This window comes from Pinus tabuliformis, chromosome 8 (genome assembly GCF_031772625.1).
Source record: "Pinus tabuliformis cultivar Carrire ecotype Pingquan chromosome 8, CPIR1, whole genome shotgun sequence".
NCBI lineage: Eukaryota > Viridiplantae > Streptophyta > Pinopsida > Pinales > Pinaceae > Pinus > Pinus tabuliformis.
Genome location: NC_142294.1, coordinates 1,492,294,104 through 1,492,311,933, shown reverse-complemented (window position 1 = coordinate 1,492,311,933; position 17,830 = coordinate 1,492,294,104). Strand labels below are relative to the sequence as shown.

The window sequence follows — 17,830 nt, the reverse complement described above, 5'->3', positions numbered from 1 at the left end:
TAGCAAAATGGTGTTGCTGAGCGTATGAATCGAACTCTTATGGAAAGAGCCAGAAGTATGATTAGCAATTCTAACTTGCAAAAGGAGTTGTGGGCAGAAGCAGTATCTACTGCTTGTTATTTAGTTAACAGGTCACCTTCAGTAGCAATTGATTGTAAAATTCCTGAAGAAGTTTGGACAGGTCAGTCTTGTGACTATTCACATTTGAGGATATTTGGCTGTGATGCTTATTCTCTTATTCCAAAAAATCAGCGTTCAAAATTAGATCCAAAGTCGAAATGTTATGTCTTTGTTGGATATGACTATGCAGTGAAAGGATATAGGTTGTGGGATCCTACATTGCGGAAGATAGTCATTAGTAGAGATGTAACATTTGATGAATCCTCTTTGTTAAAATCAAATGTTGAAAGAATTGAACAGGAACAGGTATCGCTGAGTCAACGAGTTTAGTTGGAGGCTAGACCTTTCGGTGATAGTCGAAAGGAAGGAGAGACTTCTGGAGAAAAAGGTGTTGAAGACACAAAGGAAGTCGTTGAAGCTTCTGAACCAGTGCAAGTTTCTAAACCAGTTCAGCAACCAGTCGCTCTGAGAAGGTCTACAAGGGAAAGGAAAACTCCCAAAAGGTATGAAGATTCTGCTTCATCTTTTGCTTTGATTACTGAAGATGGGGAACCTTCTCGTTATCAGGAAGCAGTAGATGATACAGATAGCGAGAAATGGAAAATGGCTATGGAAGAAGAAATGGACTCCTTAGCCAAGAACAATACCTGGGATCTTGTAGTGCTTCCTGAAGGGAGAAGTGTTGTTGGATGTAAATTGGTCTTCAAGCTGAAACGGAAAGTTGATGGTCGTATTGAAAGGTATAAGGCACGACTGGTAGCAAAAGGGTATTCTCAGGTTGAAGGTATAGACTTTCATGAGATTTTTTCTCCAGTTGTAAAACTTGTTTCTATACGTACTGTGTTGGCACTAACTGCGTTGCTTAATCTTGAGTTAGAACAGTTAGATGTTAAAACAACTTTTCTACATGGTGATTTGAACAAAGAGATATATGTGGAACAACTAGAAGGTTTTGTACAAGGTCTCAATAGAAGATTAGTTTGCAAGCTCAGGAAATCATTGTATGGTCTGAGGCAGTCTCCCAGACAATGGTACAAGAAGTTTGATTCCTTCATGGTGAGCCAGAACTTTATAAGAAGTGAGTATGATCATTGTGTGTACTTCAAAAGTTTCAATGGCATATTCATTATCTTAGCTTTGTATGTTGATGATATGCTTATTGCAAGCAAAAGCATGGAAGAGATCAACAGGTTAAAGGCTCAACTCTCTAGGACGTTTGATATGAAGGATCTTAGAGCAACAAAACATATCTTGGGCATGGAGATACACAGAGACAGGAAAAATGGTAAGCTTTGGTTGTCACAGCAGAAGTATGTGGAGAAGGTACTTGAAAAGTTCTCTATGAATAATGTGAAACCTGTTAATGTTCCTTTAGCTTCCCATTTTAAGCTTTCTTCGGTTTTGAGTCCTAGAGCTGATGAAGAAAAGCAGTGTATGTCTCATGTACCATATGCAAACGCTGTAGGCAACTTAATGTATGCGATGGTATCTACAAGGCCTGACATTTCACATGCAGTTGGAGTTGTCAGTAGTTTCATGGCAAATCCAGGTAAAGAACATTGGCAAGCAGTGAAATGGGTGCTTCAATATCTAAGAGGCACAAGTGACCATTGCATCGTCTTTAATGGTAGTGAAGGATCAGTCTGCGGATATGTAGATGCTGACTATGCAGGTGATTTGGACAAAAGAAGATCTACTACAGGTTATGTCTTTACTCTTGCAGGTGGAGCAATTAGTTGGATGTCAAAGCTTCAAGAAACAGTTGCGTTGTCCACTACCGAAGCTGAATATATAGCTGCTTCAGATGCCAGTAAAGAAGCAATCTGGTTAAAGGGTCTGCTCGATGAGATTGGAAGGACGCAAGAGAAAGTGAATGTACTTTGTGACAGTCAAAGCGCTATTCACTTGGCTACAAATCTTGCTTATCACAGCAGAACCAAGCACATTGATGTAAGGTATCATTTTCTGAGACATGTGATCGATGGCGGAAAAGTAGCTCTTCAAAAGGTCCATACGCAAGAGAATTGTGCAGACATGTTCACAAAGCCAGTTACAATAGAGAAGCTGTGGTGGTGTTTAGCTTCTCTTGGCTTGCAGAAAAGATGATGAATGGGCATGGGCAAGAGATTAGGAAAATTGTTGTCAAGGTGGAGTTTGTTAGTTTGACAACGAATTAGTAACTTTAGGTAAAATGTAACTAGACCGTTTTATACCGAATAATTAGTTATGTAACGACAGTTGATGATATAAAAACTATCAAATGCCCCATGAAATGGAATGCAGAGAATCATTGTTAAATAACAAATTCCAGTCCAAATTCAGTTTAGTTTCTTGGTCATTCTGTTGTGGTTTCTTTGTTGTTTCTTCTCCTATTTTTTCTGCTATTCTATTAACATGTCATCTGAACCTTTGCAATCAGATGTCTACTTGGAGGCCTATCCAAAATTGTGCACACATCATTTTTAAAGAAAACATTGTAGCCTTTCTGCATGAATTGTCCAACGCTCATGAAATTATGTTTCAGACCAGGGACAAAGTAAACATCTAAGATGTATTTCTTCTCCCCCTTCTTTGTTAGGATATTAACTCTTCCTTTTCCCATGACAGAGACTTTGCTATCAGTCCCTAATGTCACTTCAAATTTCACACTTTCATCTAGATCAGAAAACATTTCTATGTTTCCTGACATGTGGTTGCTACACCTTAAATCTAGATACCATATATCACTCTGTTTTTCTTGTGCTACATTACAAGCTAAAAACATGCTATCATGGTTCTGATTTTCTCTTGTGAAATTTACACTTGGTTTGTTACTAATGTCATATTGCTTCTTTCTACATTCATTTGCATAATGACCATACTTCTTATAGTAATGACATTGAACTTGAGATTTATCATACCTCGGATCTTGTGCTTGATTTTGGCTTGGGCTTTGACTTGGATTTTGATCGCTGCCTCTTCCATTTGAGCTTGAAGGGTTGCTTCTTCCACCTCTATGTGGGCTTCTTCCTCTTCCTCTAGCATATGATCTTTCTCTGCCTCGACCTTGACCAAATGATACTTGTGTCTTGAAGGCATGCTCCAATGAGGAGCTTGCTACTCTATTCAGTCCATGTTCATGAAAAATCAGTGATGCATTAAGCTCATCCACTGAGTACTATGAGAGATCCTTTGTCTCTTCTATAGCCACAACAATGGCCTCAAACCTTGCTGGCAAACTTCTCAAAACTTTCTCAACTATTCTTCTTTCCTCAAGTGTCTCACCATGAGACCTCATTTGAGTAACCAGCCCACTTACATGTGTAAAAAACGAGTCTATATTCTCAGACTCTTTCATACTAAGTGTTTCAAAATCTCTCATCAACATTTGCAGCTTCGCTGTCTTGAATTTTGCTATGCCTTGGTAGGCTATCTGAAGGGTGTCACATGCTTGCTTTGACTTCGTTGTTGTTACAACCATTGGAAAAATACTTTCATGAACTGCTTGGAAAATATAAAACAAAGCTTTTGAATCCTTCTTCCTATTGTCCCTTAACACATCTTTTTCATGTTGAGATAAGGCATTGTATGTTTTCTAATTTAGTAACCGGAGAACCCACAGTAAAAACCATTTTTTCGTCAATGTTTCAAATCCCAACAGGGATCCATAATAATTTTGATTAATTATTATTTGGATCTACTTTTGAATCTATTAACTAAATTAAACTCTTAATAATAAATTTAAACATTTAGTAGGGTTCATTAAATAATTAAAGATTAAAATAATCAAAATATTTATTTATTATTACATTAATAAATAATCTTTTGAAAATACTTTTAAAAAATCTTAAAATTAATTAAAAAATAATAAGGATATTAATAAATAAAAAAACGATTAAAACAACCGACATCCATTTAATATTCTCACTTCAAACTATTAAAAACTATTTAATACCCTCATTTAAGCTCTTCTACTATCATCATTCAAGAATGTCCTAATGATGGATCCTTGTTGGGATTTGAAACGTTGACGAAAAAATGGTTTTTAGTGTGAGTTCTTCGGTTACTAAATTAGAAGATATAAACCACAGATGTCTTAAATCTAGAAGCATTGTATGTTGTTGTATCTGCTAGTTCTTGAAGACCATTCTCCACCAAATCACAAATGTCTTGAGAAGAAAACAGGGTCTTCATTGTAATAACCCAATAATCATAATTTTTGCCATTAAACTGAGGTATTTGAGGATTAGTTAAGTTTGTGCTTGATGTTGCTATTTCTGAGGGTAAACAAAACTTTCTACTTGCTGGTAAATATGCTAAAAACAATCCGCGCTCAAAACAATTTTCATTGTTAGTCAAAACACTTGTTTTTACACTAACAATATTTACCCTGCTTTGATACCATGTTAAAAAAATTTAGGAAATTTAATTTTCATGGAGGGGCAAAGGTCTTCGACTTTCACAAAGCTACTTTCGCGCAACTAGCTTCACGCACCACGGAGCTATTTCAAAGACTTGTGAATAATATTTACTCACGGCAAAAAATGACAAAGTGGGTTTATAACAACACAATAAAAACTTAGTATTCTATTCTAAAACATGAAAATACATTCACATGAGGTTGCGGCTCATTCACTAAGTAAAAACTAAAATTTCACGTGGAATAACACACATTAAAACACTATAACTGTTGTTTTCACGGGCCCACCAAAATTTGCTCCACCATTTTCTCCCCAGAGACTTGTGCTCCCTTTTTTGAGTGTGATCAGAATCACGCAAGTGTTTCTGGAATGTGAGCAATATTCGCTGAATGGATGCTTGCCCATATCTATTTACCAAAGTACATTAACTGCTTTAAATTCCTTGCTGAATTTCAGAATGGTTCACGTCTGACTTCAATTCTTTGATCTTCAAACAAAAACACAACCTACACGTCTGACAAGCGTGGCTGTTGTGAAGCTGTTGATTGAGGTGGTTGGGATTATTATTTCCAACAAATCCATCATCGATTTCACTAACATTATTATTATAAATATGATAATGCCTATTACCATTTATCACCTATAAAAGTACCAGAATTAATATTACGTGATAAGTGCAGTCAATCTCTTTTGGCTCAAGCTGGAGACCGTACAACGACATAAGATGGAATGTTTTGCAGAATGAAGATAACAGACCGTTAGAGCATGGGAAAAAGTGTTGAACGCTTAAATGTGTATAAATCAAGCTACTTGAAAAAGTTTCAAATATGTTTTCTCTGACATATTTTGCCAAAGAAAATGAATCTAAAAGAAAAATCTAGCTTCGCAGAATAGAAAGCGAAAATTTCGCTGCAATAATAAGATTTTACAATCTTATTCAATGTTGAGAACCGGGATTTGAACAAAAATTTGATCCCAAAAAAAATGCAGGAATAATTGTTTGTGCAAACATGGTGACAACAAAGCCAACAGCAGCTCTGACGAATTGTAGCTTTGCATGAACGATCAAAAAATAGAAGCCGGAGTATCTAAAAGTTACAATTTTAGTACAGTACATTCGGACCATTCTGCAAACAGGTTTTTGCTCGTCCGTCCATGGAACTTATCTGCTTTCATCTATACAAGAAAAGCTGGCATCTCCAAAGTATATCTAGAAGTTGCAATCAAAATGTATAATGGTTTTGTCAGATCCATCGGCCTCATTTTGGGCCTTGGTCCTAGTGCACTTCATTGTTTAAGCGCGAGGTAATATCGACGCAAAATTTATTAATGAAGTGTTCTCATAGTATTTCAACATGACGACTTTGTTGTCTATGCAGTTCAACGCTTCCGCGGGAAATTGACCTGTGTTCTGCCAGAAATGATCAATGAACGGTTATTCAGGCTTTCTGCCTAAAATATATTTATTTTAATCAAGCAATCTACACAGAACATCAGCAAGTGAAATTACGAGAATTTTATTATCAGAGAATGATACAACTGATCTAGGCCAGCGTAATGAGTTACCTGAAGAAGATTTCATACGACTGAAGTAATCAAAGAAATGCTTTTCAGGTACAGGAATGAATTTTACAATGGCCGCTAACGGCCAACTGTCCCACAAATTTACACAAGCTTTATTATTTAAAATCAATTAATCTACAGGATTTGGAGTAGACATGAAAGCAATAAAATACCCAATGAATTGAAACTTAAACAAAGGGTTCAGATTTAAAACCTTATAAAACCAATTACAATACAGAGAATCCATTTTTTCCAATCCAAGGGAGTGGTTGATGCAATTTTCCCAGCAAACTCAACAATCAAAACCTGCATATCAATACAACATTCTAGTAAAGCTTAGAAGATTAATAAAATACGATCAAAGACCAACATAACATTCGTTCAGTTTCAAGTATTTAGGTCATTTTTAAAATTTAATTTTGGTTTGGCACGACCGCGTCAAATAACTGCCCCATACAAAGTCAGCTTCAAGCAATCAGCCAACCAAGGGTTAGTCAGCATGCATTGATGCAAATCAGGAGGAAAGAACAATTGTCAGCAGCTAAAACTTCAAATTAAGTTGCTTCATACCTGAAGAACAAGAGTAATGCTTATTATTCCAATGAACAAATGGTTTTGAAATAGTCCTCGAAAGATGTTCTTCTCATCTGGTTTCCTTGAATTGAATTCATTGAATATCTGTTAATGCAGCCATTTAAAAAAAATCAAAAGCATGGAATATTTTTGGACAACCTATTTCGAGAAAAAAGATAGTTCTCCGAGAAGAAGGAAAAAAAAGCAAGTAAAACCTGTATTAAGAATTGAATTTGCGAACTTACTTGGCAAAAGACAAAGGCATTAAAAATTACAGTGTTCCTCACTGTGTCTGAATGGCCTGTGTTATCATGCTTCAGCTTTAAAATGTCACTCCCCTTAAACGTAAGTATAAGGAGGACTGTAACTTGGTACAAAGCCTGCAAGCTTTCAAGAGCCATCAATGCATCTTAAAACTCTTTACTAACTATTATGATCTGAGATAATACTTGAATCTTTTTCACTATTATGTTATGAAATGATACTGGATTTCTTATTCACTACGAAAGGACAAGTGAATACATACTTGCGTCATAACATTTCTCCACATAATGTTTGTGATGAGGGGTTCCCTGCAATCAATATTTAAATAATGGTGATGATTTGCGAGTGCCATTGTTTTTACACTTTAAGCCAACGTTTATGACATAAACATCGAACCATTACAATAAAATTACAGTAGATATTTTCTTTAAATATCACATCTAATCATCTTCCAGAAGAGAGCACACAACATCTTAGAAACTCTCGGATAAATAATTTTCCTCTATCTACAAGAACATCGAGAATTGCATGCATGTTCTATTTTAATAAAACAAAAATAATCTGCATTCTAATTTAAATACAGCTACCATGCCGGCATGCCGGCGAAAAACAGAATGATAACAAAATAAAAAAACGAGTCATTCAAGGGTAGTACTGCCTAAATTCTTTATATCCCAAGTTTATAAAGCATTCACTCATTATTATGGACCCACACAAGTGCTAAATATGCCAAGCATAGTTTTCTTAGGCTCACCCAGATTACGGTTGAAAATTGGCATGCCAGAGATAAATTTTCTTGAATAAAATTTCATTTTTGACAATTCTCAAGTAGAAAGTCATGCCTAAGTCATACCTAGCATCTCAATTTTCTTGAATAAAATTTCATTTTTGACAATTCTCAAGGAGAAAGTCAAGCATGAATTTCCCAAAATAGTAAATAACCTTGTATCAATTGGTAATGAAGTATAGTCTATAGAAAATCACATTACTTATCATTAATCAATTTTAATAGTTCAATTTTAACTTAATCATCAATATTATCATTACCTTTATTATTATCCTTATGATACTATGATATTATTATTACAAGAAATTTCAAGGCACTTTTCCCTCTCAATCATTTTGTTCTCCTCTCTCCTGGATGAATCACAAGGTACTATGTTACTCTCTCTTTCTCTTAATGGATTCGTTGCACTCCTCTTACACTCTTTTACAATCATTAAGACATTTCATAAAGATTCCCCTTATGCACTCTTTAATGCATATGTTACACTCTCTCCTTAAATGCATAAGTTACAAAGGCATGCGTAGCTCTCTTTAAATGGCATTCGTTACCCTCTCTCCTTAATGGCATGAGTCACTCTTCCTAAAAGGGCACGAGTTACCCTCCTCAAAGCATGCGAGATTCCTCCATTAAAGGCATGCATTGTCTCTCTCCATAATGGCTTAAGTTACTCTTCCCTATTTGGCATATGAGTTACACTAAGGCATGCTCTTCCTTTATATATGTGGCTCATATCTTCTCCCCCCATGACTTGTGGAATGTGAAAGAAGGATTTGAACTTGAGACAGAGAATTGGAGAGTAAGAGCAGAACTTGAAGGTTGATTCAGTGTTTGCATCAATTGTTGATACCAGTGATCTTCATGCTACAGCTTGTTCAGATTTGGGTGAACTTACCCATTCTCTTGATCTGTCATTGTACTTGGTATTTCTACTGAACAATTGTGTTATGAATATAAATTATGTAAAAGTAGATAATAAATAATAACCATAATAATATAAATATAATAATAAATAATAAGTAAATTAACTAATGGTCATTTAGTTAATAATGAAAAGGCATGTCTTAGAGACATGCATGTTCATGAAAGGGTACTTACCTGGCTATATATACAGGACCGTCATTCTCATTTGTACTCATCCTACATTCATTCTTTTATACAATATACAATTTACAAATTTTATCCTACAATGAATGTCTTTGTCTACAAAGTATTTTAATATTTCCGTTGCGTATCCGATTTTGTGTCGTTACGTTGGTATCAGAGCCATGTCTGATCTGACCGTTGGTCATTATTCCTTCATCAACCTTGTTGTCGTCACAATTGAAGCGTTTCGCTACACAAAGTTGGAGTTTCTTTGTTTCGTCATTCAAGGCTTTGACCATATATATATATATATATATATATATATATAAAGGTTTCACACTATTGATAAAAAGTGCATGATAAAGTTATGAGAGAATCTTTCCAAATATCTTTAAAACTATATGTAAGAAAATGAAGAGTAGATAATATTATTTTGATTCTTCATTAAGTGGTTTACAAGCCCATGATTTTAGCAACCCGTGGTAATTTCCTATGGCATTTTCAAGATAAAAGAAAAGCAAAAGGAATACAAAAACTCTTTATGTGAATGATAAATTTTACTTTTTATGTAGAGAAAATTATCCGAGTCAAAGGCACATAAGTGGACATATATTTTATATTATACCCCAAAGAGGTGAATAACCATGTTTCACTAGGGTTGTAACTTTTCAAACAAAAAAAAAAGATTATAAATAAAAAATATGTAAAGAGAAGTTTTATATCATAAAAGAGTATTTAAAGAAAATTTCAAGTCCTAAAATTATTGAAAAAATATGTAAGTACGAAGTGGGTATTATTATAGAAGGTTACTTAAAGATCCATATATTAAAGTGTATAAAGGGTTAAATCTAGAACTATAAAGAGACATAAGGATAACAAGTTATAACAAAAGAACAATACTTTTTAAAAGCATTATAATAAATATAAGGTGCAGTTTATTTAAATAGTGGAGCTATATTAACTTATTTTAAAGTGGGAAAAAATATATAATTGAGGAAAATAAAAGTTAAAAGAATTTATAAAGGTGTTCAAGTTTATCAAATAAAAGGGCACTTATTTTAAAGAAAAAATCCATTTTTGAAGAAAAAACGAATAGAGCCTACTTCTAAAATGACGAAGGAATGGCAACTTTCTTATAAAGGTGTTTTAATCACACATCACAAGTTAATTACATTAAGAGGGCCTATCCAATGGAAAAAAAATAATATCGCTATTAGTACAAGCGACGAGAAAAATTACATCAATGTTAATATGACAAATCAACTATTAATTTCAGACTCAAACATAGGAGAAAGAACATATATTTTTGGCAAAAAAAAAAATGATATTAATGATTTACAAGTGACAATTGATCATTATAAGTACACATCTCAATTTAGTGTCATAACTATGTTTGACGAAGAGGTTGACATAATTCTCGGTCGACCTTGGTTCAAAGAATTAGGTACGTTCATTTTAAACACCAAAAAAAAACTTGATGTTCCCTTACAAAAGAAAGATGGTAATGTTCCAAGACATGACAACAAAATCAAAACTGATAATATCTTCATCAAAATATCTTAAGGATATTTCAAAACTAATGTTTCAAGAGATTCCAGATAAAGTATCAGGAAAGAAAAAAGAACTTGAAGAATTCATATCCAACAAAAATAAAGAAAATTCGTGTTTGAAGGAGTGTAATAAAAAACTACTTACGCAAGTGAGAAAATGTAAATCTAAGAATCACAAGTTAAAACAAGAAAAAGAAAGTTTTGACAAAAAATTCAACGAAAGTCTATCAAAGAAAGAAAAGGAGATTTTATGCTTAAAAGACCTTAACAAAAAATTATTAGAACAAATCAAGTGTTTAAAAGACGAGAAGCTTGAAGGCCAAAATAAAGTTGACTCAGAAAATGAGGAATACTTATATCTCAAAAATTATAACCAAAATCTGCTCAAATAGGTTAAAAAACTTAAGGACGACAAGAAATCATTGACGAATAGGTTCGAAGAAATTGTCGCAAAAGAAGCATCAAAATTGCTAGATGTAGTAATCCAAGTTCGGGAATAAGAAACAAACATCAATTCGACTAATCTCACAGTTTAGGAAAATCCAAATCCTACTGAAGTAAAGATGTACTCAGAGGTTTCCGTTCAAACGACGAACACTCCAAATGAGGATTCAGTGATCAATTCAACGACAACAATCCCTGAAGGAAATTAGGAAACTTCCATAAAAAATTTAAAGGAAGTTCAATAAAAACTCCTTATCTACATATGAATCACAAGAGTATACACCTTAATCAATATACAGAACATAAACAACAAACTTATGTTCTGAAGAATATTGAAGTGTGTAGGAATTTACAGGGTAAGTTCCTCAGACAGAACACCAAAGGACACCGCTCACAAACAGATCACAGATCAATACACCAGTATTTTGACGTGGTTAAAACCCTCAAAGAGGGAAACAGTCCACGACTTGAGCCAACGCAGCCACTTCAGGCAATTTATTAATAAAAGAATGAAAATTTACATATGCTTCTCTCATAGACGGATTACCCTACAAATGACCCTCCATGCGCTTTAAATAGAAATCATGGACCAATCGGGTGTTAAGCCACGGATCAAGTGTCGGTAATACCGAGAGAATGAACCGTCAGATCATTACATATCATGACCGTCGGATTGTAAGTTACAAAATGTATATAGTAAAGAAACACACTTTACCTAACTCTATACTAGACCAAGTTGTACTTAACTATTTCCTATGTGTCGGAATATCCTAACATCCCCCCTTAAGAACAACTTGGGATAGGATTGAAGGATTTACAAATATGACACAATAGGAGAAGGAAGGAGGCACTAGAGCCTGTCCCCCCTTAGTGACAACTTCCTGAACTCCAACCATAAATCGAAGTTTAGTGAACTTCGCCTCTGTGAGAGCCTTTGTAAAGATGTCTGCAACTTGATCATCTGTCGAACAATATTGCACTTCAAGAACATGGTCGTGAATGAGCTTTCTGATGAAGTGCATGTGCAGTTCAATGTGTTTGCTGCGCTGATGTTGGACTAGATCTTTGCATAGCTAAATGGCACTTTGATTATCACACCAAAGTGTAGTCGGATGCTGCTGCTGAAAGCCAAACTCTGACAGGATCCGACGAAGCCACAAGGCTTTCTTACTAGCTTCTACGGCACCACGATACTCTGCTTCTGCTGAAGAAAGAGAAATGGCACCTTGTTTCTTGCAAGCCCATGTAATAGGCCCTGAACCAAGAGTGAACACATAACCTGCAGTAGACTTCCGATCATCAGGGTCACCAGCCCAATCGGAATCAGTGAAACCAACCAATAGAGGAGATGCTTCGGCACTGTAATGAATCCCAAACTGAATTGTACCTCGAACATAACGAAGTATTCTTTTAGCTGCTTTCCAATGACTTTCACGTGGGTTTTGCATAAGCCGAGCAACAAGGCCAACAGCAAAGGAAAGGTCAGGACAAGTATGGGTTAGATACAAAAGTTTTCCTACAAGTTGACGGTATAAGGTAGCATCACCTTCAGGAGAAGTACAAGTGACTGAAAGTTTGACTCCAGACTAAAAGGGAGAAGGGGCTGGCTTACAGTCTTCCATGTGAAAATGGCGTAGAATATCACAGGCATACTTGGACTGAGAAAGGGAAATACCTTCCTTGGATTGCAAGACTTGAAGACCGAGAAAATAATGTAAGTGTCCTAAGTCTGTCATTTCAAACTTCCTTTTAAGGCTAGACTTCACATGGTTTATAAGTTTGGGATCACTACCAGTCAGGATAAGATCATCAACATAAAGAACAAGAATGATAAGAGACTTGCCCACTTTCTTGGTGTAGACAGTATTGTCAGAATGACACCTAGAAAAGCCATTTTCTAAAAGAAAGTTATCCATTTTGGCATACCAAGCTCGAGGAGCTTGCTTGAGACCATAAAGGGATTTCTTAAGCCGACATACAAGGCTGGAGTCTGTTTGTATAAAGCCAATAGGTTGTTCCATATAGATTTCTTCATGCAAGTCCCCATGCAAGAAGGCGGATTTAACATCCATCTGATGGACTTCCCATTTGAAAGAAGCAGCAAGGGAAAGAACAAGGCGGATAGAGTTCATTTTGGCAACAGGGGAGAAGGTTTCAGTATAGTCAATGCCTTCAACTTGTGAAAAACCCTTAGCAACAAGACGAGCTTTATGTTTATCAACTTTCCCATCTGGTCCATACTTGGTTCTGTAAACCCATTTGCATCTAACAAGTTTTCGTCCCTTTGGTAGAGGAACAAGATCCCATGTATCATTTGCCAATAATGAATGATATTCTTCATTCATAGCTGCTTCCCAATCTGGATGGCCTGAAGCTTCTACAAAGGTGTCAGGATCATAATTCACTGAAGCTTGAGCCAGTAAAGAAGAGGCTCTCTCGAAATGAGAACGTGTACGTCGCTGATCTGTAGGATCACCGGCAAGATCACCTGCTGCATCCCGAGTAGCACGGACCCATTTTGGAAGCTGAGGAGCTGAAGGAGGATCCTGAGAAGGTGGGGGAGGAGTTTCATCCTCGCTTTCATCATCTGAAGAAGAAATATTTTCAAAAGTAGAAGAGATAGGGAGAGGTGGCACATCCGCCGAACTAGGCTCGTAGGCCGATATATTTTCAGCAAACTTTACATCTCTTCTAATGATAACATTTTTGGACTTAAGTGGAATAAGTCTATATCCTTTGACATCTTCAGAATATCCAACAAAAATACATTTTTCACTCTTAGGTTCTAAAGCTTTATGTTTCTCATCTGGAATATGGGCCCATGCTTCACTTCCAAAAACATGAAAGTGACTTACATCTGGTTTAATTGAGCTCCATGCTTCTTCTGGAGTGATATTCTTTAAAACCTTAGTAAGAGTGTGATTTATTATGTAATTTGCACAGTTAATTGCTTCTGCCCAATAATTAAGACTAAGTCCTTTAGATTGAAGCATACAATTAGCCATTTCCTTTAAGGTGCGATTCTTCCTTTCAGCTACACCATTTTGTTGTGGAGTATATGGAACAGTATGTTGCATTTGAATTCCATTCTCAGTGCAAAAGTTGATGAATGTGTTTTTAACATATTCTTCGCCATTATCAGATCTTAGCTTAAGAATTTGATGTCCAAATTGTTTTTCAACAAAGGCCTTAAAGGCCAAGAACATGTTAAATACTTCACTCTTGAGTTTTAAGAAGTATACCCAAGTGCGTCTGGAGAAATCATCAATGAAAGTTAAGAAATACTTGTAGCCAGAGAATGAAGCAACTGGAAGTGGACCACATAAATCACTATGCACGAGCTGTAAAAGGGCTGAGGCATGCCAAGAGGCACGTTTTTCAAAACTGTCCCGATGATATTTTCCGAGTACACATCCGGAACAAACACCATCTCTGCAAGATACCATTGGAAGACCTGTCACCATATTTTCTTTACATAGAGTCTGAAGAGAGTGATAGTTTAAGTGACCAAATTGTTCATGCCAAAGTTTGCTCACTTCATCATTATGAGCAACAAATACTGAGGGAAGATTTGATGACCCAAAGTTGTGAAACTTATACAACCTTGTAGAATCATCAGCAATGCCAGTAGCTAAAATCTGTCTAAGATCTCTTAGGTCCTTAATTACAACATCGTGAGGTGAAAATTCAACGATTTTACCTTCACCTGAATGAGTTATTTGATATACAGATAGAAGGTTGCAGGATAAGGTTGGAACACATAATACATCATTAAACTGACCATTGTCTAGATGAACAGTTCCAGTCCCTACAACACTAAGAGATCTATTATTACCAACATATATATTTTTGGTGTTACAATCATTTAAAGAAGAAAACATGGCTTTGTTTTTGGCCATGTGATAAGAAGCTCCAGAATCAATGAGCCACTCATGAGAATGAGAAGAAGAAGATACATTTAGTGCATAGCTAGACCGAGATGCTTAACAACCACATGCAGAAAGTGTCATTCTTGAAGATGAAGTTGAAGTTGAAGAGTGCTCCAAATGGATGTTATGCTTCTTCATTGCTGCTTCCAAGGCTTCCATCTTCTTAAAGCATTTGGATTCTAAGTGGCCATCTCGATTACAAAAGTTGCAATGTCTATCAGTCTTCTTCCCTTTGCTTTTATTTGTCTTATTATTTTGTTGAAATGATTTTTCATTTTGAGTCTGAAATTGCTTAGGACCCTTGTTTGGTTTAGGACCATTCTTTTTGGGATACAACTTCTTAGGATTCTTTGGATTTGGTTGCTGCTGGGCAGCTAACGCTTTCTTAGAAGAGTTTCCAAGATGAAGAAGACCAAGGTGTAAGATTTTTTCTTGTTCTCTTATTAAAGAATCACAAAATGAATCAAAGGAAGGGGACTTGTAGGTTTGTCCTTGAGAAATGAAGGCTTCTCTTGTAGAATGGAAGGTGGAAACAAACACAGAATAGGCTGGTCCCAACTTAGTAAGAATGGAGTAGATAAGGCTACTATCTTCTTTCTTAACCTTAACACCTTCCAAGAGAAGTCTAAGGGTCTTGAATTTGGACAAAAAATCTTCAATGCAAGAAAAATTATTGGGGTCCAATGTAAGCAATTCATTTTCAAGTTGATGGGCTTTAAGTTCATTTTTAATTCCAAAGACTTTAGTAATCTGTTGCAGTGCTTCATCAGGAGTATCAAGTTCTGCAATATGGAATCTAAGATCTGGAGAAATAGACATCCCTATCAACCCACGTGCTTGGTCTTGCCTATTTTCCCATTTAGCTGCCTTATCTTCATCTTTTGGTTTGGTCTCTTGGCCTGTGGCTATTCTGTAAAGACCTTTACTTCTAAGTAAATCCACAATGTAGGACCACCATTGGAAGTAGTTAGTGCTATCAAGAATGACTTGGCATGGACTTTCCATTTTTAATAGAAACTGAAGCTGTAGATGTTGAAACTAAGTGTACCAATGGAAAGATCTCGAAAAATTAGGCCGTTTAGAAAAAAATGGTTCTGAAAACGGCTTCCGGATGAAGAAGTTATGGCTTTTTGAAAAAAAAATTGACGAAGTCGTCGACGAAGTGCGGGAATGTGCGGAAATGAAAAAGTCCGCCTCCACAAAATGGAGACTTGAACCCAAGACCTCTACTCTCATAAATTAGCTTTGCACCAAGTGAGCTATACAAAAAGTTTGAGAGAGAGAGAGAGGGGGGTTGATGCTTTGGGTTGCGTGCTTGCTTTGAGAAAGCTCTTTTTCCCTACAAAACAAAAAACACAAAACCCAACACGGAAATACAAAAAAAAACGAACCTTACAGCTCGAAGTTAGCTTTAGTCGGAAACTAAATATTTTCAAAAACGAATCTTGCGGCTCGAAGTTAGCTTTAGCCGGAAACTAAATATTTTTCTCAATGTTTCTGATTTTCCGAGATCACACTAAGGCGCAGCGGAAAAGAGCATACGCACGAGAAAAATCCTTCCTTTCTGTTTCTGATTTGCCCAGATCGCACAGAGTCGCGGGGCAAAAAGCATACGCAGAAATGAAAGGTTCAAATCAGGTAATAAAAAAGGCTAAATAAACTGAAACTGAAATAAACAGAGAGAAAATGACTGTAAACTGCAAATAAACACTGTATACCTCCAGATCTTAAAAATGACGCAGCTAGGGCTACCGGAAACCTTTTCGCGTGAAACGAAAGGGGTTCCTCATTGGAACAGATGCTCCCAACACAACAGAGCAGTCCTCTCGGCCCGAAAGCAGTCAGAAACAGTAGATCTAGGAAACTGCAGTCGGATGCAATTCTACCGGCTTCAGATTTGGATCACCAACGGACACGGCCCTCAAATAGCTCTGATACCATGTAGGAATTTACAGGGTAAGTTCCTCATACAGAACACCAAAGGACACCGCTCACAAACAGATCACAGATCAATACACCAGTATTTTGACGTAGTTAAAACCCTCAAAGAGGGAAACAGTCCACGGCCTGAGCCAACGTGGCCACTTCAGGCAATTTATTAATAAAAGAATGAAAATTTACATATGCTTCTCTCATAGACGGATTACCCTACAAATGACCCTCCATGCGCTTTAAATAGAAATCATGGACCAATCGGGTGTTAAGCCATGGATCAAGTGTCGGTAATACCGAGGAGAGAATGAACCGTCGGATCACTACATATCATGACCGTCAGATTGTAAGTTACAAAATGTACATAGTAAAGAAACACACTTTACCTAACTCTATACCTAACTCTATACTAGACCAAGTTGTACTTAACTATTTCCTATGTGTCGGAATATCCTAACAAAGTGAGCTCAATTCAGTGTACTAATAACAATTCGTTACAAAGTTCCAGTGATCAGAAAATTGTATAGAAGGTTAATCTAGGATGGTCTGATCTGTTCTCGGTACAACAATTTTATATATCGCTCCAAGAATCATATCAAATTGTATCGACAAAGATGATTGTTCCGAGACGAGAAGGCATTAGTAGCGGAAAAAGAGATCAAGCAAAGACATATGTAACAAAAAAGAGATCGAGCCCTTTCATCAACAAGGTTTGAAGACAAAGATTTTTGAATGGGAAGACAATGTTATGAACATAAATTATGTGAAAATAGATCAAAATAGATAATATATAATAACCATAATAATATAAATATAATAATAAATAATAAGTAAATTAACTAATGGTTAGTTAGTTAATAATGAAAAGGAATGTCTTAGAGACATGCTTATTCGTGAAAGGGTACTTACCTGGCTATATATACAAGACCCTCATTCTCATTTGTACTCATCCTACATTCATTCTTTTATACAATATGCAATTTACAATTTCTATCCTACAATGCATGTCTTTTTCTGTGACGTATTTTAATATTTCTGTTGTGTATACAACTTTTGGTCGTCAATCTAATAGAAGAAGAATCTGGTTGTGTTTTCCCCTTGTGGGTTTTTCCCCAGTGATTGGACTTAAATTCTTTGTGTCCCATTATGTTCTTGGCTATCTTCTATTGTGCATTTGGTTTATGT

General features: G+C 35.9%; 1 protein-coding gene across 1 annotated transcript in view; it reads right to left on the bottom strand.

The window, feature by feature from the left end:
- Positions 1-5,791: 5,791 nt before the first annotated feature.
- Positions 5,792-17,830, bottom strand: part of LOC149241474 (calcium-transporting ATPase 8, plasma membrane-type-like) — a 209,618-nt gene continuing 197,579 nt past the window's right edge. The window contains exons 25-30 of the mRNA XM_089370556.1: positions 7,183-7,228; positions 6,902-7,036; positions 6,654-6,761; positions 6,298-6,389; positions 6,087-6,172; positions 5,792-5,931 (exon numbers count right to left, since the gene is read on the bottom strand). Of these exons, the coding sequence (XP_089226682.1) occupies positions 5,861-5,931; positions 6,087-6,172; positions 6,298-6,389; positions 6,654-6,761; positions 6,902-7,036; positions 7,183-7,228 (538 nt within the window). The 3' untranslated portion in view covers positions 5,792-5,860. The remainder of the gene's footprint in view (positions 5,932-6,086; positions 6,173-6,297; positions 6,390-6,653; positions 6,762-6,901; positions 7,037-7,182; positions 7,229-17,830) is intronic.